This window comes from Enoplosus armatus, chromosome 5 (genome assembly GCF_043641665.1).
Source record: "Enoplosus armatus isolate fEnoArm2 chromosome 5, fEnoArm2.hap1, whole genome shotgun sequence".
In the NCBI taxonomy this organism is placed as follows: Eukaryota; Metazoa; Chordata; class Actinopteri; order Centrarchiformes; family Enoplosidae; genus Enoplosus; species Enoplosus armatus.
Window position 1 is genome coordinate 17,864,104 of NC_092184.1, and position 23,845 is coordinate 17,887,948.

The 23,845-nt window shown below is 40.6% G+C and overlaps 1 protein-coding gene across 2 annotated transcripts in view; it reads right to left on the bottom strand.

The window, feature by feature from the left end:
- The window catches only part of grm5b (glutamate receptor, metabotropic 5b), a 49,880-nt gene that overhangs the window by 1,089 nt on the left and 24,946 nt on the right, over positions 1–23,845 (bottom strand). For both annotated transcript variants that reach the window (XM_070906282.1, XM_070906281.1), the window contains exons 6-16: positions 12,254–12,489; positions 10,755–10,876; positions 9,798–9,922; positions 9,519–9,687; positions 9,089–9,215; positions 6,266–6,383; positions 5,846–6,032; positions 5,110–5,268; positions 4,658–4,783; positions 3,530–3,712; positions 2,226–2,392 (exon numbers count right to left, since the gene is read on the bottom strand). In XM_070906282.1, coding sequence (XP_070762383.1) covers positions 2,226–2,392; positions 3,530–3,712; positions 4,658–4,783; positions 5,110–5,268; positions 5,846–6,032; positions 6,266–6,383; positions 9,089–9,215; positions 9,519–9,687; positions 9,798–9,922; positions 10,755–10,876; positions 12,254–12,489 — 1,719 coding nt within the window. The remainder of the gene's footprint in view (positions 1–2,225; positions 2,393–3,529; positions 3,713–4,657; positions 4,784–5,109; positions 5,269–5,845; positions 6,033–6,265; positions 6,384–9,088; positions 9,216–9,518; positions 9,688–9,797; positions 9,923–10,754; positions 10,877–12,253; positions 12,490–23,845) is intronic.

Below are 23,845 nucleotides of genomic sequence, written 5' to 3' on the forward strand. Positions count from 1 at the left end.
CAGGAAGGAAAGAGAGAAAGAGGGGGTTGTTTTCAGCGCTTGGAGGTAGATTTACCACCTTCAGTTAATTAGTAGTTTTAAACTTTTTTTGTCAGTTTGATGAATTTAATTTGGTTTAGTCTAAAATGAACAACATTTCTGATTAAAGATTATGAACATATTCTTGAGATTTCTTTGACTTCTTCCAACTGCAGACTCTTTCTTTGTGGGCTTTAGAAACATACTGGACATTATTTGCAATTTCTTTCAGATAAAATGTATAGTTTTTGTTTAACATTCTGCTCAGTGGATTTGTTTGCATTTTGTCACATCATATGACATTTCAAATGTAGATCATTATAATTTTAAGTCTATCTTGACAGCAACCTCTCCTTGTTTAAGCATGTATTGAATAAGATTTCTCTACATAATGACATAATGAAATACTAAAGTTGCAAAGGAAAGACAACACAATTAAACTTACATTGTAGAGAAAATCTAAAAGCACCTGTTAGTAGTCAATTAGAATTATGAGCCAAAACACTGAAAAATCATTATGTGAACTGTGCCTGCTCTATATTAGTTCCAATGTATTATCCTAGATGAGTAATGTCATATAATAGATACAAACATATTCAAATGGAGCCTTGATTCAGCCTCAGAAAATCAGTTGGACTTCATATGCAGAGTCATTTCACTACAATTCATTTTCTGTTCTATTTTTTCCCCGACAGTATGTTCTTCATTTTTCTTTGTCAGGTTCTCTCTTCCTATATTTCTCCCTCTATCTTACAATTTTTTCCACTTTTCTCTGCTTCACATCAGTCACCGCACTATGCACCCCCCCCCCCCTTCCCATCGTCTCATCCTTTTGTCAGGTTAATTAGTGTGATTAATCTATAGTGGAACTTCTGATTAAACCTCACACCACCGTGGCTGAGGGTGAAAAGAACTCAAATCACCCTGGGGACACACACACCCGCACATACATAGACTCTCTGTGATACTCACACACACACACACACACACACACACACACACACACACACCGCATGTCCACACACACACACATATATATGCTGCACATGTCGACCTGCACCCACACATACACAGTTCTGTGATCTACTCATTTGATCCCATAGGAAGAGTCTCTTACAGAAGGCTTTGGAGCAAGTAGTACCAGACCAGACCTGCTACTAGCTGTAACACATGTTGCATATAATAAAGTGCTTGATTGATCTCATCTTACATCTCATTCAGCTCTGAGGCTGATTTTAATGTCTGGTGAAGGTAAACCATGCACTCTTCAGTAGCTCAAACATTTTGTTCAAACATCAGTCAAATATTTCTTTCTTTTAAATATTCTTCCCCCCACCTGTTCTGCTGGTTTCATGTCTGTCTGCGTCTGTTCAGACTACACAATGACAGCATCTCAAAGGAAACAGCTTCCAGCCCTGCACTGAGGAGACAGACAGCCCTGCCAATTACCACCACCCACAGAGGAAGATAGGACCCAAAGAGATGGAGAGGGGAAGAGAGGAATGAAGGGGACGACAATGGAAACACTCCTGACATTTCTCATAAGAGTGTGATTGAAATCTTGCTTGCCAAGCGGGGTGAGCTGGAGTAACCTGCTGACAAACGAAAATGTGTTCTTGTCTTTTCTCTCCCTTTTCATTCCGGGCAAGTGGCTGTGCGTCACTCCCTTTGTGTCCTTTGATCGGTTCCTTGTCACCATAGATGACTTGTGGATGGCCTTAAGCTGACTGTGAAAGTTATTATGTCTCTCATTTTCACACTATTCCATTTGTCTTTTCTTCTCTTTCTTTTCCATCACTTCTGTTTTTCTCTGTCCATCCCCTCCTCTCTGTATTCAGATTTCTACTTCCAAATTTCTCCTTACCCTCCCTTCCTCAGTTCACTCCTCTCTCTCTCTTTCTTTGCCATGTCTCCATTAGGCAATTGTCTGCAGTTCATGTTAGGGTCAGAAGAACAGTCAAGCAGACTCCGGGGAGTTCAGAGAATCAATCTCTCAGAAAGCTCGAACACACACACACACACACACACACACACACACACACACACACACACACCATAAATAGTCTCTGAGTGGGGCCATTACAGAAATGGTGCCTTGGACTGTAACTGAGGAGTAACCTGGAATTAACCTGGCCAACAAGCCTCCAGTGTGCACACACACACACACACACACACACACACGCACACACACACACACACAGATGTACCTGAGTGTCTCTCCAGTAGAGCCTCTGCGTTTCCACAGGTTAACCAGACTAGAAGAACGGCTGGCGGCTGAGGACGATTTGCCGTCGCCCACGTGCATGCGCACCACTGTGCTAGTGGTAAAGGCACTGCGCACGTTACGCTCTGGTTTGGCTAGAATGATGTACACCTGATGTGAAATAAAACATGATGCATGTTATTTAAATACAGCAAAACAGGTCTCAAAAAAGTTTACGTCACTGTGTCTGTTTTGGGAAATAAGTTGATGCTGACTGTCTACACAAAACTGTCCTTTAATAAACTTTCTTTTTAGAGAAGTGATGAAGGCTTTCATGACTCACATTTTTAATGTGAAACTAATAAAAAAACTATTCTCAACAGAAGCAGCAGCTAATTGTTTTTATTGATTGCATTTCTGCTGTTGTTTAAGCACAAACTTTCTCCTTGAAGCTCTGCAGGAATGTCTAGCTATAATAAGTGGGAGAAAACATCACATTTTAAATTAGCATTTTCACTTCAATGCAGGCATTTGGTGAAAATGTAATTTCAAGTTTCTTATGATTTATTCAGAAACTTAACTTGAACACTCACTTTCAGTTACATGGTGTTTACTGGGAGTGCTGCCTGTGCATTACCACTGTAATAACAGGGTTACTGTCAAGACTGTCGATATGGTCGCAGGCAATGGGTGTTTTGGGGTACTTTATCATAACATTTAAGCATTCACACACCAAACCAAATTGTGGTGTATTGCATACACAAGTGAAAAAACAGTTCTTCTTTCTTGTGTTCTGGCAGAAGGATGTAAATATTCATATAGGGGCCGAACTGCTCTTATAGATATTATACAGATTGACTTAAATACTCAACGAGGTGTCCTGACATATGAAAATAAACCCATCATGGCGAAGATTTTCCAAGATCAGACCACCTCGGGGTGCATTATTCAGGTCATAACGTGGACACCTACCACATACAAAAGATTGTAGTGAGTTTAACTCATGGTTAAGTCTGTTTCAACAGCGAGAGTTAACTAGTAGCATAAAGTATTAATACTGTTGCTATGGTTACCTGCAGTTTAATATACCTTGCGCACTGATTTAGAATGATTACAATCACAGTATGTTTGAAGTTTCCTAACATACACTATTAATGGACACCTGACAAGCAACTAGAAAAAAGGTATTTTCAGAGGCTGAAAGCAGAAGCTTAATGATGAGGGAGACTGAAAAATGTGGAGAAATATATACGTCAAAGATGTGGATGAGTGAGAAGTAGAAACTGTGGATTTTAGCTTCAGCCTTACCTTGGGTACGAACATGCAGCACAGAGCCACAGTGGCACTGAGGCTGACACTGAAGCACATGGTGATAATTTTGTAGTTGGAACCAAAGTAGATGGGTACAAAGGCCAGCCAGATAATACAGGTGGTGTACATGGTAAAGGCAATGTACTTAGCCTCGTTGAAATTAGCTGGGACGTTGCGGGTCTTGGAGAGAGAGATAGAGTCAGAGAGAAAGTGTAAGCAAATATCCATACATTTCTTTACAGTTGGTGAATCGTTCCATGGATTCTGCCTTAAATTAGGAAAATAAAACAAAGAAAAACACTTTTAGCTTTTGATTACAGGCCTTTACAGGACCAAAATAGACACTGCCTTTGTATTACCATTATAATTCTGATGCCAACCTCATCATTATGTGTAAGTGAATTAGGTGAAACATGGGGTAGTACTGGTTTTCTCAGCTGCTGTGATCATAAACACGCTTAATTTATGTGCTTGACTTGCAGTGTATATCAGCTTTTGTCTTCTTTTACCATTCTGCTATCACACCCTACAGAAAATGAATGGTTGCAGGCCAACAAACATGACAATCAAACATTGACTTTATAATGTGTTTAGTGTGATACAATTTCATTTTCTGCTGTTGAAAGGTTGTAGATCGCCAAACACAAACAATGGTTCAATCATTGCTTCACATTATGCCTGTGTGACTTTTCTCACATATTGTATCCACATGGTTGAAATACACTTATTGTAAGTCACATTGGATAAAAGCACCAGCTAAATAAATGTAATGTAATAAAGCAGCTTGAAGTAAGACATGTACTGCACATACATACATGAGTATACATGTTCCTACACATAAGAACCTACAGTTCCATCAACATGTGTCCTTGTATGGTAAGACTTATAACTTTGTCCAGTTCCCTCTGCTTCTTTCTCACTGCTGGCTTTGCCGTTACGCTACCAGCTCTCTCGTTTTACTTTTGAGATGACACTGTTTTTGCTTCAGTGAGTTTTATTCTCTCAATTGTGACATTGTCATTTAAATCACATTCAACACTGTGTCACAGAAACCAAGTCATTACAAACCTTCTGATTTTTAGATTTTTAGAGTCATGTTACAGTTATAAACACTTCAGCTAGTACCTTGAAGGCATAAAAGGTGCAGCTGAGGATGAGCAGGCCATTATATCCCAGCGGGGCAACCACGGCCAGGTTAGTGGTGTTGCAAATGAGGTTGACCTGGCGGATACTGGGGTAGTCATGGATCACCTATAAAGACAGATGAGGAAACAGGGCATGCCAATGATAAAAAAACTTGACAAAGCTTTTGCTATAAGCATTCTTTTCTGCCAGAAAACTGGAAATTATGTTTGCAAATATATAACAACAGTGTCATTAAAAGAGATTGGATTGAATTTAACAAACTATCAGTGTCATTCATTGCAATGCCAACTTGAGATGCCCAATATTTAAAGTCTGCTGGCAAAGAATTGCAGGATTGTTTGTTGCAGGACTCTTTGGATAAAGAAAGCAAAAGTGCATTAGTAGAGCTTCTAACAGTATGATACTGGTTGAGACACACACATACTGCTTACCTCAGGTGGCTCCATGAGGAAGAGAGCCACGATGATGCCCAGCTGCAGCAGTATGAGGAGGAAGGCAATGATGAGCTGAGCGCAGGCAGACATGAAGCGAGGTTTCTTTGTACAGATCTTCTTCTTGCTGCCTGCCAGGATCCGTGCGATGCGGTTTGTCTAGGCGTCAGATGGAAAACACCATCAGGACCTTTCAATAAACTATATACTGAGCACACTGTATCTATATTCTGGCCATCTGCTATCTGTATTTCTGCACTGCTGCCACTGTCCTTATGCAGACATCTTAGTGGAAAAGCTCATGGTAATTTTTTATGGGAAGGCTATTGTTCTCTGCCATCATTTAATCCTACCTCCCTGTTCCCTCAGCCCTCATTCCCAAAACCCCACGGGTAAGGGGTAGGATATACCTATGCCTCTCTCTGATGTCATGGTGCTCATATCTCCTCACTCTAACCATTAAGGAATGGAAGGGATAACAATCTGCTGTATCAAGGGACTACAGCACCTGTTTTTTCCCTGTTTCTTTCTGGTCTACAGTTCTGCTTCCACCCACAGATGTATCCCTGCTGCAGACTCTCCAGTATCTGAAGCTTTTCAGTGGCTATTCCCCACAGACTACTGATGACCAAGGCAGGTTAGCATAGATCTAAACGACAGGGTATTCCAAGTCTTGGGAGGTAACGTCTTTAGCCCTGCTGCACCCTACATCTCAAATCCATAACTCAGCCCTCACCTTGGTGACAAGCGCAGAGTAGCTCATGGCAGGTGACAGGCCTATTCCCAGTCGTTGGAGGTAGCAGTGGATGACATGGGGTTTGGCTATGAGGCTGAAGGTACACAGGTACCCCAGGCAGATCCCTGCCAGTATTATGTAGCACAGCTCCCTACTGGAAGATTTCACTACTGGGGTGTCCCGGAACCTGAACACAGACACATTCAGACAAACAATTATTTGCAGAAACATGCAAGTGAAGACATACATACACAGACATAGAGTATATATATGAGAATTTAAACACACAGTGTTTAAGAAAAGAGTAGAAGTGTGCAAAGTGTGTGTGTCGGTACAGCGCATATCTCTGTCTAGTCTAATGCTGCTTGCATTGTTCTCCTTGCTTAATATTATTTCTGAGACAGATGAGAGATTCATTACCTGATGAAGACTGCGGTGACAAAGAATGTGGCCATTTGACCGAGGCAGGCAAAGACCACAGCAGCAATGGGTTCAGGGTCTCCCCACCGCAGGTACTCCACTGGGATTGAGTCACAGCCTGGGGGATATAAGTATGTGGAGCATGCATTTCTTGATACAAACTGAATCAAGGACATTTATTTATTTACTCTCTGCAGGCCTTTTGACCTTGCAATACATACTTCTCTGTTGTCTGTCCACACTTTATTTCTTATCTCTCCATCTGTGTCTCTATTTCTCCCCTTCTTCTCCCCGTCATTCAATCTTTGCATCTGTTTCCTGTCACTCTCTTTTTCTTTGTAATGTCCCATCCATCACGCCGTCCCTCTCTTTTCCCCCTAATATCTCCTTTATCTCTCTTCATCCTCATCCCTAATTCTCTCTCCTCCTCCCTTCATCTCTGTCTCCCTGCTAGGCAAGGAGATAAAATGTCATTAATTAAAGGGACAGTTCTAATTACGATCCATCTTAACGCTTGCTGAAATTATCTGGCTGGTTGGTCTAGACATACTGTAGCAGCAGGGACACACGTAGACTCTTTCTAAAAATTTCTGTCCCTATACGTCTTCACTTTCTTGTTTTCTTTGTCTCCCTTTCTCTTTCTCCATTTTTCTCTTGCTCTTGCTCTTACTGTTTCTTTCTCTCACAGACACACACAAACACAGAGACACACATCTGTTCGTACAGTACTGCAAATTGCAGAGAGGGAGAGAAGAGACAGAAACAATCATTGAAAAGACTTAAGTAATTTAATGACTGTCTTAAACATGGTCAATAAAGCCACAGGGGCGGTAACAAACTAACAGAAAATAAGTCAGATGGAAGCATTCTACAGAGGATGTGGCTCACTTGCAGGCTTCCATCACTGAAAGGATCAAAGTGCCACATCAGTTAAAACTGGATAAAATGTATGTAAATCATAATCTAAAGCAGTGTGCAACTTCATGCAGTGTGTGTAAAACAGAATGATCACTCCAATAATTTTATTTAAAGACAGAAAATAAACCACACATGAATAAGTCAAAATGAAGCAAAACACACCCAACAAATCTGAATCTCTTTTTTTTCTCATCTTAGGAATTACTTGTATGTAAATATAACTGTTTAACATCATGGAGGTAGTGTTTTTTTCACTACTTTAGCAGACAAGGAGTACAGGAACTGTCCTGCCTAGCCATGAAGGGTGAGGACCACCCACCCTTGAAAATGTAAGGTGGGAGGAAACTCAGGCACATGCATCCAGATGTCGGGGCCGAAAATCCCAGATTAGTGTTTTTCTCGTGGGTCTTCTCAGAGCAGTCAAAAAGTATTGGCTACGTCGGAATTTTAATACTTTATTAGTTCACGGAACCTGCAGGATATCGTGTCGTGTTTAACCCTAAGCAAAACTGGTGCATTAAGGGGAGGGGGACCGTTTGGGGGGTTCAGTCAATATAAAGTTTTGAGGCAAACTCCTTCAAACACTCTCAGACTCAGACTGTGGAACTTTACCGATCAGTGGAGAGGCTCAAATCCCAAAGCTAATCCTCCCTTTTTCTGCTCCTTTCACTCTCCCTGGCTGTCGCTTCTGTCAGAGCCTCTATTCATCTCCATCTCTCTCTCTCTTTCAGACTCACTCTTTTTCCTTCTGTTTATGTTTTAAGTCACTTTTCTCTCACTCCTCACTCTTTTTCTCGTTTTTGTGCTATTGCTGTCTCCAGAACTCTCCCATTGCTTTCTATGGTTTTCACACCCACTGTACCTCTGTCCCTGCCAGCTGAGACCGTGCTCTATCTCTTCTATTCCCTCTGCCTCTTTATCTCTACCTCTATTCATCTATCAAACTCTTTCTCTCCTTTTTTTGGCCTGAGGGAGAGAGATCAAAATGTCTGCTGGAGGAACAGGGCAAGCAGTTTGTTTACACCTCATTATTACTGTTCCATATAGCCCCGCTGGGGGATACGCAGCACTTATTGTTGATGAAATGACTCACATACACGTACTCACACACATGAACATGCACGGACAAACACACACAAAGTAATACGCGCTTTCAATTCTTTATCTTGCTTCTTTTTTTCACTGTCAACTTTCTCTTTGTCATTTTTCACTGGTTTGCTCCCTGTTTTAGTTTAAGGATGTTTCCCTCTCTGGCAGTGAAGCTCAATCTGAATTTTCAGCAGGGCTCGATTCATGTTTTAATCATTGAGCTTGGTGAGGAGCTAGCAAGCAGTATAATGAGCAGCTGAAAGCATAACAAGGCAATATCCAACCGCTTCGAACGCAATGGAGGGGAAATACATTTTCATTGCAACAGAAATGTATTTGCATTGAAAGCTGCTCTTGATGCAGAATAATTAAAACATCGGTGACCATGTTGGTAACAAATTAAAGGGATGAGAAAGGGGGAGTGGAGGGGAGGGAAAGGGAGGAGAGGAAAAGGGGGGGGGGGGGGTAAAACGGAGGGATCACCTCTCAGTTGAGCTCTCTAATGTATCGGGTGCAGGACTTACTGTATAATAATATGCTGTGATGGCACACTGTATCATGGAAAACTATATATCTACTAAACATCCTTTATCCTATGACCTTACATACATACATGCACACATGCATATCAGTGGTCATTGTACTGTTTTCACTACTACTGCATTGATATTACAGGATTTATATGCAGGGGCAAGGTCAAATACTGTAGTTTCAAGTATTTTCTTGGCAAAGTGGAAATGTCTCTGAGAATTTATTTAAATGTTATAAATAAACATGCGGAGACATACACAAACCCACAAACATACAGAGACTGACCTGTGAGGTCATCAGTAGGCCAGGAGCCCAGTTCACAGGCTCGGCAGGTGTACTCGTCGAACACAAACTCATTTTCCTTACAGGGAGTGCACGTCCAGCAGCAGCTCACCTCACCTTTACGGATCACCTGGAAGGGACAGAGTGCACAGTGTCTGTGTGTACCTATACCTTTGTCTGGTACATGCTTGCAGTAAAGTACCGCACATGTGCACCAGCCACTGTATTACGTGGAGCCATATATTCCATTAATAATCAGAATGATACCTCACAATTTAACTGGCCTATATGACATTTTAATTAATTTTACGTAGCAAAAATTATGTATAATCTATTACACATAAGAAAAATTTGCATTGCATTTCATATAGCATGTAAATACTTGAAAAATGCCTCATGTAACCAGACATTTTATCTGTATCAGTCACCTTACCTTAATCTGTCCTTTGTCACAGGGTTCACTGCAGACTGACTTGATGATGGTGTCTTTGTTGGGCCAGATTTCATCATCATCTATCTTCAAGCCTCTGTTGTCCCAACTGCCAACATTAATGTAGTCATAGTAGTCCTTCCCCATCTTTTTGAAGTTCATTATTTCATACCTGTGGGTGAAAGTATACATCCAACACATAGTTACACCATATGACCATGTAACCCAAAAGGCCGCACCAAAAAGAAATCCATGACAGCTTTGTTCAGTTACAGTGCGTACCTGCCAGGTGAGTCTCCATTTGCATCAAATAAGATTCCCTCCCCTGACACGCCTGTGAAGTTGGTTTTCATCAAGAAGTCCAGCAGTGTAGCACCATCTATAGGTCGCATGGCATCACACAGGCCCTTAAAATACACGAACAGTAAAAAACAACGTCAAAAATGTCCTGAACCACATCTTAAGCGTTGTTTCACCCAAATATTTTTGTGTGTGCACAAGCCACTTTGGAAATGGTGGTCAATAGTCATCCATGTTGATAAAAATTCAAAGAACTGAATGCAAAATATTGCTTTACTTAAAACTTATTGTAAAATACACTCAAAACATGATTACTGCACTGTGGGACTAACATAATATAAAGATAAACTTTGAGCAATCAAAACACCAGCAAACAAGGTGCATCATCCCTCCAAGTTTCATGAAAATTGAAATGTGCAATTGAAAAATGTGGATCGTTTTTCTATCCCATGACACTGTAACAATCACAGCAACATTTCTATACTGTGAACAGTGCCGAGATTAATCATCTCGACGTTTAACAGGAATTGAACCCCTGTGTCTTAAATATTATATTCCACTTTACATGTCTACAAGGATGAAATCTAAAGTCATTCCAACGTCTTTACAACTAATATGAGCAAAAATCTGTAAAAGCAGCACTGATGTATTTTCTTCTGCTTTTTTTTATTTCTGTCTTAGCTAAATTGGCACATCATTACTGTAATAGGTCATGATTATGCAGTATATGCAATCATCCAGGTTCCCATCTTACACTTTCCCATGTAGTGTGACAATAAGTCATAAAAGGCCACCATGGAAACAAGATCAAGTGCAATATGGTAGCAATACCCAGCTAGTACCATCTTTTTGTCCCACCATTCCCGCTCTCCACCCCTTCATCTCCCTCCTTTATCTCCCTGGTCTGTCCCTCCATTCATCCATCAGAGCAGTACCTACCTGATAGCCTGGGCAGAGTGCCCGTTGCATGTTATGCAGGCCATATGCCATTGAGTAGATGGCATTAATGACAAACCCCATCTTAGTGTCCTGCGCATACTGCTGCCGAAGCGACTCTCGCTCTGCAGAGAGGTGGGTGGGAAGAGACAGAGGGAGGGAGAATTGGGTTGGGTGAGGAAGGATGGAAAGAGAAGAGAAAGGCAGGTATATCAGAGAAACTCTTAATTTCCCTTCTTGTTTTATGAAATGCAGTGGGCTTTTTTTCCTAACATCAAACACCACTCTCCTTCTTCTCATTTCTTCTCATCGGCCACTTCCCACCTCCACATCTCATTTCTTTTTGCCTCTTTCTGTGTCCTGTTCATTTGTATTTCATGTCCCATTTCATTAGAATACATGAGACATGACTCCCTTTGATGCAGCTCTCACACACCATTTTGCGTATGAATGGAGAGAATGAAACAGAGAGAGAAAGATGGGGGGAGACAAATACAAAGAAATAAAGGGAGGGTGCACTCACAGCCACAAGCATAGGCACCTGAGCAATGGAGCAAGTGGAGCAAATGCATCCCCATTATTAATTTTATGTCTTTTTTAAAAATATACTTATCATCATACAGTCCCCGCAATCAGGTGGTTATATTTACGCAGCCTTTATCGATGATCATCTTACTATTTTCAGTAACTGACAAACACAAATAAGAAAATCTTTTGGACCACCCTTTGAGATGGTTCAGTGGAAGCCGTTGCCGTTTTTGGTACAGCATGCTTTGGCTGTCAATCACAGTCTATCAATCCACACAGGAGTCTGACTGTTTACAAAGGTGAGAAACATAGCATTTAGCCTAACTACGATCATGGACTGAAATTAGAACATAGGAAAAGATAGGCTGGCGTATGTTGAATGAACCTGCTTGGCCCACTGACTCCAGTGACATAGGACTCCCAGACCAATCCAATTATGTATCTATCCAAGTTTGCTCCCCCATTTTAAAAGATAACCAGGCGCCCATGGCCACAAGGGATATCTCCAGATGAACCGGAAAGCTGTGTGTATCCATATGGTATGTGTGTAGGTGTGTGTGTTCAGCCAGTCTGTTTGTATGTTTCATATTTTGTATTTGCACTAATAGCGGCCATTATGAAAGCCTGTCAATACAAATGCAGATTGGTATTGTAGCCTGTTGTGTTGACCCAAAACAATGCAGCCTCTCTCTTTTTCTGTACCCCAGATGGTTCACGGTCAAAACAGAGGTACAGTAGATCTATAATTCAGAAACCCTGTGTTGTTTATGACCATACTTACTGCTACAGGTGTTCAAGAAGTAAACTTCAGGTCTTATCCCAATATGTCTCAATGATTTCACAATCAATAACAATTGAATCGAGAGTTGTAGGCAATAATCACTCTGTCATGAAAGAAAATTATGTAAAATTGATAGAACTACAGAATATTCTATTTTGGTTGGTCTTGTATGTTTATTTGTGTATGTACTCACTGCTACAGGTGCGGTTGTATTTGCTGCTCTCCTGTGGGTGGCCTTTAAGTCGACAGTGGAAACGATGCTGCCAGAATTCTGGAAACCAGGGGTTCCTGATGTTGTTTTCAGGACGAAGCTTAAGGTAGTACTCATCAAACCACTTCACATCAGCCGACTGGAGCTTGATGGTAATACCACCGGCCGCTTCCCTAACAAAGCCATCTGTTACATCGTACCGGTCTGCCCATCCATCACTGCAAAGAAACACAAAGAAAGACAAGTCAAAAAAGTTAAGCAAACACCAAGACCCCCGAAAATACCTTCTCCACTGCTCTGAATATGTGGTGGAATCATTTGATCATTCCCAAAAAGTTATGCTGATAATGCTGTCAAAGCTACTTAGAGAACTCAATTTGACATTTGATGCTTTTCGGACGTCAATATTTTGGGAGAAGACTTAGGTGGAACTATGTGAGATTTTGAAATAATGGGGCTGACTCAATGACAGTTGACTGCTTGAATAAGCCTCCCAGTAGCCAACTCAAGATTACACCTTATCTGGTCTCCATTACGTTTTTCAGAGTCCTTGTTTCTATGTCTAAAAGGAACCCTCTCGCAGGTGTGCTGTCTGGTTATGGCAAGAGTTTAATCAGCTATGTGGAGCTGTGAAGCTTTTATAGGATTAATGATTATATGATTAGCTGAGCATGTACAGTACATGCAAATTATAACGTGCCGAGATGCAAAGGTGAGTGGGTCAGCCTTTAGAGTGCTAAGCTTTCTTCATAGTTGGAATTAAAATACACAACTATGGGTGATTTGTGTGTGTGTGTGTGTGTGTGTGTGTGTGTGTGTGTGTGTGGTGAACAGCTGACATGCCTGTTATTGTATGAAATTAAATGTTTGGGTTGAGAGGTGAAGCGCAGGGGCACCAATATGTCACCATAACAAATAAAGTCTATTTCACACACACATACCTGTATCACACATGCGCACACACATACACACACAAAGACATTTACTTGGTGAGTGCTCCAGTTTCCTCAGAGGAAGGGACAAACAAAGAGAGTGAGAGACAAAAAGACAGGGAAGAAGAGCTGGAAACGGAGAAGCAGAAATAGCAAATCAGGGAGAAACACAGTGAACGGAGGCACAAACAGAATGATTAGCAGAGAGTCAGAGGACATGTGGGAGGGAGCTCTTACATCATTATGGGCAATGACCAAAATGCATCATATCGTTGACAAATAGGCATAAACACTATGCACAGACAAACACACACACACACCAGCCGGGTGCTGAGATGATCTAGGTCAAATGGAGTATTTTGGCTGCAGCTCGGCAGCCATGCCCCGTCAGACACCAGCAAGACGAATATAACTACCTCACAATACACACACATAAACTGTGGAGACATATCGCTGTAGTTTGCATTTTTAGGGGGAACATTTTGGGTTTACTGCTCCTCAAGGAAGCACAGATGGCACAGTGAGTGTGTTTGTGTGTGTGTGAGAGAGAGAGAGAGAGAGAGAGAGATAAAGAGAGGAAGGGAAAGAGAGAGAAGTGGATGTGAATGACAAATCTTCTCTCCTCCTTTCACAACTACTGCCAACACGGCCTAAAGCAAGACAATGATCCTCAGCTCCTTCAGTGGAAATTCTTCTTTCTTTTCTCTTTCTTTCTCCCTCTCTTCTTATTCTTCTCTCTTTTTCTCTCTGAGCCTCCAGAGAACAAAACTCATTTTCTCCTACAGCAGTCCTTCCAGCCTCAGTCTGATTGGAGACCCAAAGTGTTTGTGTGTGTGTGTGTGTGTGTGTGTGTGTGTGTGTGTGTGTCAACTGCCTTCCACCATTTGTGCCTCTCTAACTGTCCCTCTTTTTCTTTCTTTCTTCTTGTCACCCTCTGCCTCTGGGCTGTGGTCATAAATCACAGTGGAAGCATTTCTAGATGGCTATCCATAACATGACAGACCATGCCTGTAACCACCCAAATTAATGTGTGCAGCGGTTCTGTCACCAATTCTTGTTGTGATAGATGAGTCAAGAAAAGCTATCTTAGTGGACACAGACTGATTACGAAGTAAAATCTTTTTTACTGATTTCTTTTGGTTATCAGGACATTCAATATGTTTGCATGGAAACATGACTAACTCCAAACAAAGCTAACCAGTTACGGTGTATGTCAGTGGTTCCCAACTTTGGGGTCAGGACGCCCGAAGGGGTCACAAGATAAACCTAAAAACCCAAATAACAGGATAGAAAGCAGACATACCTCTGACATTTTTGCTTTTTTTCTTATGAATTACTGGCACATTTGACTTCTTTGGGCCTTTAAAAATAAATTACTAATCGGTTGACTTGGTCATAGCCCATAGACATTACTTAACTTTAAGAAGTCACAAGCCTAGAAGGTTGGGAACCACTGGTTTATCAGATACCTCAGTTTATATCAGGTTCTAGAGTAACATCATTTCAACTTGGATGCAAGTCACAAATCACAGTGTTACCACAAATGTATTCCTTGCATGTAGTGTTGCTTAGAAATAAACCATCAAGGTGGCTATAGATGCTTTCATGACTATTTCAGTACAGTACTGAATTTGCACATTACTTTCCATTCAGCTGGTTGGATGATTCTAAGCACTTATTGTTCATTGTTCACATTCATTTTTTGCCTTGACTTTAAGCCACCTCTCTGAGTGAAAATGAGTCTATAGTAAATAAAGTAAAGTAAATAAATGATTGAAACAGTTTCGAGCGCAGACTGTCATAACTTTTAAAAGATCCACACTGCTGCTCAAACCATTGACCGTTTGTGTCTAGTGTCATGCAGAGGACGCTGCCGTTATTGACGTGTTGTTATTGACGTTACGAGACACAGCGGGTGGAAGATTGAGAAAGAAAGAAAGTAAGAAAAGGAGCAAAGAGAAAAAATACAAAAGATTGACAGGCAGAGGCAGTGAAAACAGACTCAGAAGTAAACAATCGATGATCATTAATCAGGACTCTCTCTTCCTGTCAATAGATTTCTTCTCTTTTCTCTCACACAAATTTCTCTCTCCATCTGTCTCTTTCGGCCTCTCTCATTAACACCTTCAGCTTTCCCTTGAGCCCTTCGCTGTGTTTTTCTATCCTCTTTTTCGTCCCCCAACTCTGTCACGTTCCACTGCATCCGTCTGTCAATATCTCCTTCTCTTTTCTTCACTGTTTTCTCATTTTCATTCTTATGCATACACTTTCTATCTATGATATCTCTGTCACACACATACACATGCATGGTATGTTATGTCTCTCCCGTGCTGCATCTGTTTTTTTCTTATCCTTTTGGGGCCTTTTTTGTTTTTTCTTTTTACTTTCACGTTTAATTTCTTTCCCTTTTTGTCTCTCACCTTTCTCTCTTTCTTTCACTTGCCACCTGTTTGGCAAGCTTCCCAGCAGGAAGCTGCACACCTGCAGCTCCTCAGAGGCCAAAATGACAAGCAACACCAGCAATATACACATAAACACACTCACAACCACGCTTGCATTAAACGCCACCTGAAAGTAAAAATATTTCTTGAAAGTTCTCCTTAATTCCAATAAGCAACTCTCCTTGTGCTGCTGAGGTTTTGAACCCAATCTGTGATTTTCACCATGTTCGTCTCACCGTCTCAACAAACAGCTTCATTTCCACTGTATTATACTGTCATCAGAATCTAACATCAGAATCAAATAAATAAAACACACTTGATGAACACACACACACTGATGAAAAAATATACAGCGTTTTATCAGCAAATTTCTAATTGCCCCTTCAGGAAGTAATATGTTTAGTTATCTTTCCAGTATATTCACAGAAAAAGATATCTGCTCTGCTCTCTGTCTTGCACAAATAGCACAATAAATGTGATTTTAATAATTTCTCAGTTAGCACAGTGACTCCCACACATGTTGGAACAACACAAATTAAAACAATACATTTTCTTTCTGAATCCTACATATTTATTTTATAATTGAAACCTATTTCATGTTTGTTTACATGTAAATCAATGGTTGGTCTCATGTTTGTTTCTTAGTACTGTTGTGCTGAATTGGACAATGTATGATAAAATGACATATTTAAACAATACATAATGTCGCAACTTCTGTTTTTGGGGATGAATTTTGTTTGTTGAATCCTCATTACTGAATTTTCTCGAATAGCTGGATGAAAACAGGGATCTCTGATCGAGGATAGTTTTCATGTTTACCAGCCTGCAAAAGATACATCAAAGTATGTAAGACATCTGACAGTGCGCACTGCACATGCAGTTTTGCAACGGTGCAGTGCTATTTTTCGAATACACAGTGAGGTCTGTCTTCACCTGCGCCTGTTTGGTATCTTGGTGACTCGCCTTGTGTCAAAGTAGGCGTTGAGGCACAGTAGGGGTTGAACGTTGCTGTCTTTCAAACAGAAAACTGCAATTTTGGTGTCAGGGCTGAACACAATACTGGAAATAGGTCTTTTTTGAATAATTTACCAGAAAACCTTTTACAGTAACTGTACATGTTTCAAACTCCAACCACTAATGATGGATGGAAAACATGGTGAGCAGTCAATCTCCAAAAATAATGAATTCATTTAAAGGCATATCACCTGCTCCTGGCTTGGTTTCCTAATGAGTTGCAGTATATTCAGCTGCAACTCTGCACATTTCAGTATCCTTTTAGGAGACTGGACTCTCTGTGCAATTACACAGCACAGTACATCATGCTGGGAAGTACACTGCTTTAAAAGGGATGTGGAGCTGATGTGATTAGTGATAGTGGCCCCTAACACACCCACTGATAAGGCATGATAATTGATTTACAGTATGTAACTGAGTGGGCGATGTTGCCACAAGAAGAGCGCTTTAGAAGTCTTCAGGGTAAATGTATACATTTATGAGAGTGCAAAGAGAGAGTGTATGTGCATCTATGTATGTGTATAAGACGGGCCATGGTTGTCTATGTGTGTGTGTCATCACAAATTAGGCTGATCAATCACTCACTCTATTCTTGATCAGAAAAACTGTTCTTAATTACATCCTGGTTCTCTATCTCTCTCTGTCTCTTTCCACATGTCTAGGAGCCCAAGGCCGTTGCCATAGTTTCCAGCCCACGCTCAACCTGCTGTCTGTACTTTGTGTCTCATTAGAGCACACTGGATTTTAAGTGTATGCACACACACACACCCACACTTTGTCTCTCGTTCTCTGTCTCTCTCTCTCTCTCTCTCTCACACACACACACTTACTTTTCTATTCACTATTCAATTAACATTAGACGGCCTGTCTCTACCAATATTGGAAATGCTATTTGCATAATAGTACAGTATGCCAGTGTTGTAGGCCACTGCATTACCTTAAGCAGAACTTTTACGAACCAATTCTACATACTGAGGCCCGAGGCAATTGCCTTTCCATTCTGTTCATTCAAAGTATAAATAGAAACTGGAACTGGAACATTTGCGAGTGATTATTAATTTTCAGTTGGTTCTTTCTTGGTTATGAAATCCATCTCAAGCCAGAAGTTTTCAACTCTTTGAATTCCAGCAGAGGCCTGCCAGGTGGATTTGATCACAGGAACACTAGACACACTAAACAAATGCATCTTCGATACAACTTGCAATATAATAATATATTTTCTGACGTTTGCCTCTTCTTTAAGATTTTTAACAGTTGCAACTGACAGTGCAACCAGCTGTTATCACAACTGAACAAGGATGTTAATTACATATTGTGGCAATACAAAAACAGGACAATAGACATCATAGAGCAGAAAAATACACTATCAATGGCCTATGTGAGCAGTGCAAAGTAGAAGCAGAGCGCGATGCAAAATGTCTTTCTCTCTCTCTCCAAGAAAAAAAGAAAGTTGCATTTAGGTACAAAGCAAAGTGCATTTGACTCAACTTGACTGCTAGAGTGGGTTTTCACTCTGTCTTTTTAACAATAGCAGTAAGTTCCATTGTATGTGTTACAGCTCAGACTGATTTCCAAATTAAGGAACTCAATTTTCTCTGATTATCTCCCAGACTCCTTTCCATCTTTTGTCTGTACATTCAGGGAGCGATGCAACTGCATGAATGGATGAATTTCACTACTACAGCTAAACAAGGTCATCCCTGTTGAACATTTTCATCTGCGTTAAAGTGAGTTGATAATATTGGATCAGCGAATGAACCACAGTGTTTGGTGTTTGGGGATTCACATCTTAAAGTGAATGTTAATTTGTGTTATTGTTTCCCTTTGACCTCAGATGTGCTCTGCTTGGTCATGACACAGTTCTTCTGTGGCAAACGAGAGAGTGGAGGCATGCATTTAAATTTGCATTTAAGAGTTGTTATATTACGGCACAATTTAGGATGATTCTGTGATCATTGTAGTAAAATTGCTTTAGCTCGGGAAAATAAGGTTGCAGATTTTGTATTGGCAAAATATTTTAATCTGATCTGAAGCTGTGCTGCCAATAGGTCACTGTAGTAATTAATGTCTGAGTTCGATAATAACATGCCACCCGACCCCAACCCAACCCACCCACTCTCTAGCTGCCATGGCAACCTGGCAGAGATTCTAGATGAGCATCTGCTGCTTGCAACTATACATACTGCACACACACACACACACCAGCAGTCCACCAACCAAACCTGACAGCATTCATTAGCTGGACAGACAACACAAGTAGGGAAAGTGAACACAGAGCACACACAAACAGACGGTCACAATCTGACAGAGCGGAAAATATGAGAAATTGAAGAAAAATAATGTATGTGAGTTGGTCTGTGAGCATCCAAAGCATTGTCAGCCCAACAGGTGTACATGCACAAGCTCTGCTGTCAAAATTCAAACCCAGAAGACAAACAATAAACTAAGTTCCTGTCAAAAGGATCTATGAATTTGGTTGTTTCATGCATTTAAAATTCTGGTGTTCAGAAGCCCACATTTAAGTCATGGTAGTTGAAGGCTCCCGTGTGCTGAAAAAGCACAATATTGGTATTGGACATTCAGACTTCAGACTACTAGGCACACCCCTTGTTTAAGTCGTGTTTTACATTTTTCATTGTCTATTTAGCGCGTAGACAAGTCATATTAGTGACAGACGCATAAAAAAAGCAAAAAACATCAAATCATGGAGAGTTTAAGAGTGAGGGTTTAGGAAGAGTATGAGCTCCGACATTGTTTCACAAATTGTGATTTGAACGGAAAGTATCAACCAGTCTTGCGTCACAACACCTCATCCATCAACAGCCTCAGCCAAACGGAGGTCAAAGTTCACCATGACAACAGCACAACTCATTAAGCCAAATGTCACAACTGTCTCACGCACAGACACAGTGGCGCTAAACTCTAAATGTGTGTGTGTGGGAGAGAGAGAGAGAGAGAGAGAGAGAGAGAGAGAGAGAGATGGATGCAAGGCCTGTGTCCATGTGTGTACCCAACTGTGTAATTATGTGAGTGATCGGACCACTTTACACGGCCGTCATTCAATAACACGCAGCAGAACAGCCCACGCCTGCTTACCTTGGCAGCAGGTTCATTTTTACTCATCTATCGATGCCACACTTCATTACCCTCTGTCTTTATTTTTTCTGACACTCTCTCACCTCTCATCTTTTTACGTATCTCTTTTCTACCCACATCTGGATCCTGTCTCTGTAGTTTCTCTCTCCCCATTTCTTCCACTTCATACGTCTCTCTTTATCCGTTTCTCTCACACTGATTTCCTTTACTGCTGTCTGTCTGTCTGTCTGTCTGTCTGTCTGTCTGTCTGTCGCTTGCTCTCAGTTCCATCTGAGTCTTTTTAATTGATGACTTGTTGACCATCTTTCACATATTTTATCCTTCTTCCATTTTATTCTCCCATGTGCTATAATTTTCCAGAATATTACTCTTGATACTTTCACAGAACCATTATTACATTGGCAGATCATCACTCAGTGGCATTCAGTTACCTAACTGCCTGGAAAAATAGGAAAATAAATCAAGGACTGACACAGACAAACAAACACACAAACACACACACACACACAAAATTAATCAGATTTATAAAAGGGATGTGGAATGTTTCAACCAAATGAGCATTTAATCCTTCACCTTAAAACATATAAATCACTGGAATGGGAATTAAGCATTTTCACCTAACAGTCACAATATTAACATTACCACGAAAGTATTACATTTTCTTCCAGTGATACAGTCAAATTCTTAACCGTAATGCAAACACTTTCCATAACCTCAAACCCTAAAGTGACCCTTTCCCAAACTGAAAATCAACAACATGCACTAACCTTAGAAATGCCCCCACTTCCTCAACTGTCTGTAAAGATAAGCACTCCCCCTCTTTCTCACACTCACCCACACACACTTTGTTCAGGCTAGTTTAGGCATACAGAGTGTGTTTCAGATTTTGGCAACTTTGCCGATTTCCCCTGGGCTTCAGACAGCAGACGCTGATTTGATATGTGACAGGGGGACAGAAACAAAACTGTCAAGGCAGAAGAGAGAGAGGCGTAGACACAAAAAAAAGTTACAGATACAGGGACAAAAATATTCAAGAGAGAGACTGGTGCAGACAGACAAGCAGGCAGGCGGAGAGGGGAGGAAGAGGAGAGAAGAGAAAAGCAAAAAAGTAAAACAAAGCAGGGAAAAGTAGATCATTCACAGAGCTGAACAAGTACAACATTTACTCCTGGATTACTGTTGTCCCCCTTTTTATTATACACACAGAAAGGTAAAAAGTGATGTTCAGACAACCCATTCAATTCACTTTGGACTGAGTCACGGAAGCAAACTATAGCTCAGAGAAGGTCACTTTGGAGAGGGAGGGAGGAGGAGAAAGACGAAGAAGTGATGGAAACTAACAAAAAGCTTGGTCTTAATGGAGAAAAATGACAGTTCAAACATGTTACAGCAATACGTCTTTTTCATGTGGCAGTTTCATTTTTAGCATGCTAAACTCAGCAATGTGTATTGACCTTCAAGGCCTGTTCTAGCTCACTCCATCACTGTTTGTCATCGAGAAAATGTCCCTCTTGGAAAATATGTCAAATGCAATGAGGAAGAATTGTTTTGTAACAGAAGTTGTTGCAAAAACACCACAAGGAGACATCACTGTGGTTTTAAGACGTTTTCACAGGGCATATATGATCAAATGCAGAGGTGGAGGGAACAGATTGGAAAATGTCCAATTCAATGTGTTTTCATTACTAAACTTTAATTCACTTTCAATCAAAGTGTGGAGTAGATAACAATAGAAAGAAGGGGGTTAGGAGGCCAGAAAAAAGTAATTAGCCATGACAGAGTGAAGACATGAGGAAAGATAGAAGGAGGAAAGATAGAGGGATAAATAAACAACAATTTCACCAAGACTATATTCCAATAATTGGACACTTTCATTTTTAAGGCGCGTCAAGGAACTGGAAACTATTTTGGCAACATAGATGAATGATCACACATAATGCTACTGCATTTATCAACACCCCTCTGCCACAACAACAGATAAATATATAACGTTAAAAGCAAAATGCATAGTCTCCTTTGGACTATATAATCCTGTGATTACAATAAATTATATTTTAAATTTGTTTTTCATTTTCATTCACTGTATGTTACAGTATAATAGGACTGTGTTGTAGAGAGCATGCACACTTACTGTGAAGTGGACCTTGCATTTCCATTTTAATATTGGCAGACAGTCATACCTACTGTGAGCTTTAAATGCAGCTTGAAGTTTAAATTGACTTTTGTGCATGCTGAATGAGAACAAACACAATTGTCCATTTATGTTTTCATTTGAATTACAGCTGAATCACCCCTCTTTATTTTACCCACAGAGGTACTGAGGAAATATAAAAGAGAGAAAGCAGGAGATTCAACAAAAATTAGGTGGAGTAAAAAGGGAGGAGAACAGTGAAAATAAGTTGAGATGGAGGGTTGGCATGGGTGGAGAATGAAACAGAAAGAGGGTACAAGGGAAGAAAGATGTATGAGTGTAGATAACAGACATTATTCCCCTCCAGCTGGGGTCTTCGTCTGGACGCAGTCAGCTGTGAGAGTGACTCACGCACTAATATATACACATAGATTGGTTTGCAAAAAAAAATCAAATTTTCTGTTGAATCGTGTGTATGTGAGTGAAAAAGACTGTGGAGCAAACTCCATAATGTCTGCTATGACTTTTGACATCTTTATATCTCAATATTTTGGGTCATCAGATGGACTTTCTATTTGACCGCTGATTTTAAGCCAGGCATTGCCACGCAAACCTTCAATGGCTATAGAGAAGGAAGAAAAACAGAAAAACAAAACTACAGTGGAGCAACAAATACAGGTCAACAAAGAAAAGGGAAACTGAGCAGCGAGACTGATTAAAGAAAAAGGAGCAAAACGGCAAGTCACAGACAGTGAAACTCATGAGAGAAACACCCGAAGGAGTGGAGAGGTTAAAGACAACTGAATCCTCGGAGATAAGGCAGGATTGAGAGAGACAGAGAGAGGGAGGATAAAGCGACACAGATATGATCTCTGGGGGAGAGACAGAATGACTGACAGAGGGAGAAAGAGAGGAGGATCAAAAAGGAGATGGCAGTGTTTTTTAAGGTTGGATAACTGTGTGTTTCTTGGCGAGGTCGAGAAAGACGAAGAGCAATAATGTTCGAGGTGAAGAAGTGAGCTGTGCAGTGGAGAAAGAGACAAAGAGAGAGAGAGAGAGAGATGGAGGAATGATGTCAGGGTGGAAAGAGTTAGAGAGAGACAGGCTGTATATTCTGCCTATTCCTCCTGGTCTGGCCTCATCATTTTTTATTGCTTCACACATAAAGGTCTCTCATATTCAGCACAGCAGACATTGTAATATCACCTGCTGAGGTAATACACCACCAATGTAACATTACTCTCTCTCTTCCTGTCCCTCTTATTTCTGCTTTATCTTTATCACCACGGTGGCCTTTTGGTCTCTCGCTCCCTGATCCTCTCTCCGTCTCTGCTTTTCCAACTCTCTATCATTTTCTTTTTCTCCCAGCACTCCCTCACTTTCTCAATTTCTACATTCAAAGACCACTGTGCCAAAGCCAAGTTGTTTAACTGACTTTCAAAGACCAGACTGTAAGGTGAGCTTGAAATTAACTAGTGTCATTATTTGGCAAAGCCATTTCCATTTCAAACCAGCCAATACTCCACAGTATTATACTCCATATGTACATCGACAGAGCTATTGATCACTAGACACGAGGAATGATTACAGCGACCCATGACTCCTTCAATGTACATATGGCATGTGAGAAAAAAAATAGACTTGAAAAAATCTGAACCTTACATTGTGCTAATGACACCTCAACAACACTGGTAATTGAAAGTCCAATAGAATATTCGATATACTGTATATACTGGATTATATTCAACTATAAAAATTATATATATATATATATATATATTTTTTTTTTTACATATTGCACTTTAACATTAAGTTCAGTAGAAGTCGATTCACAGGCCAAATCAACATTTGAAACAATACAATCTCTAATGCAAAGTCACCAGTCGGTATATGTACAAACACACGCACAAACCACACAAACACCACAGACTCTTCTCTACACACTTGCAAATACACAGTC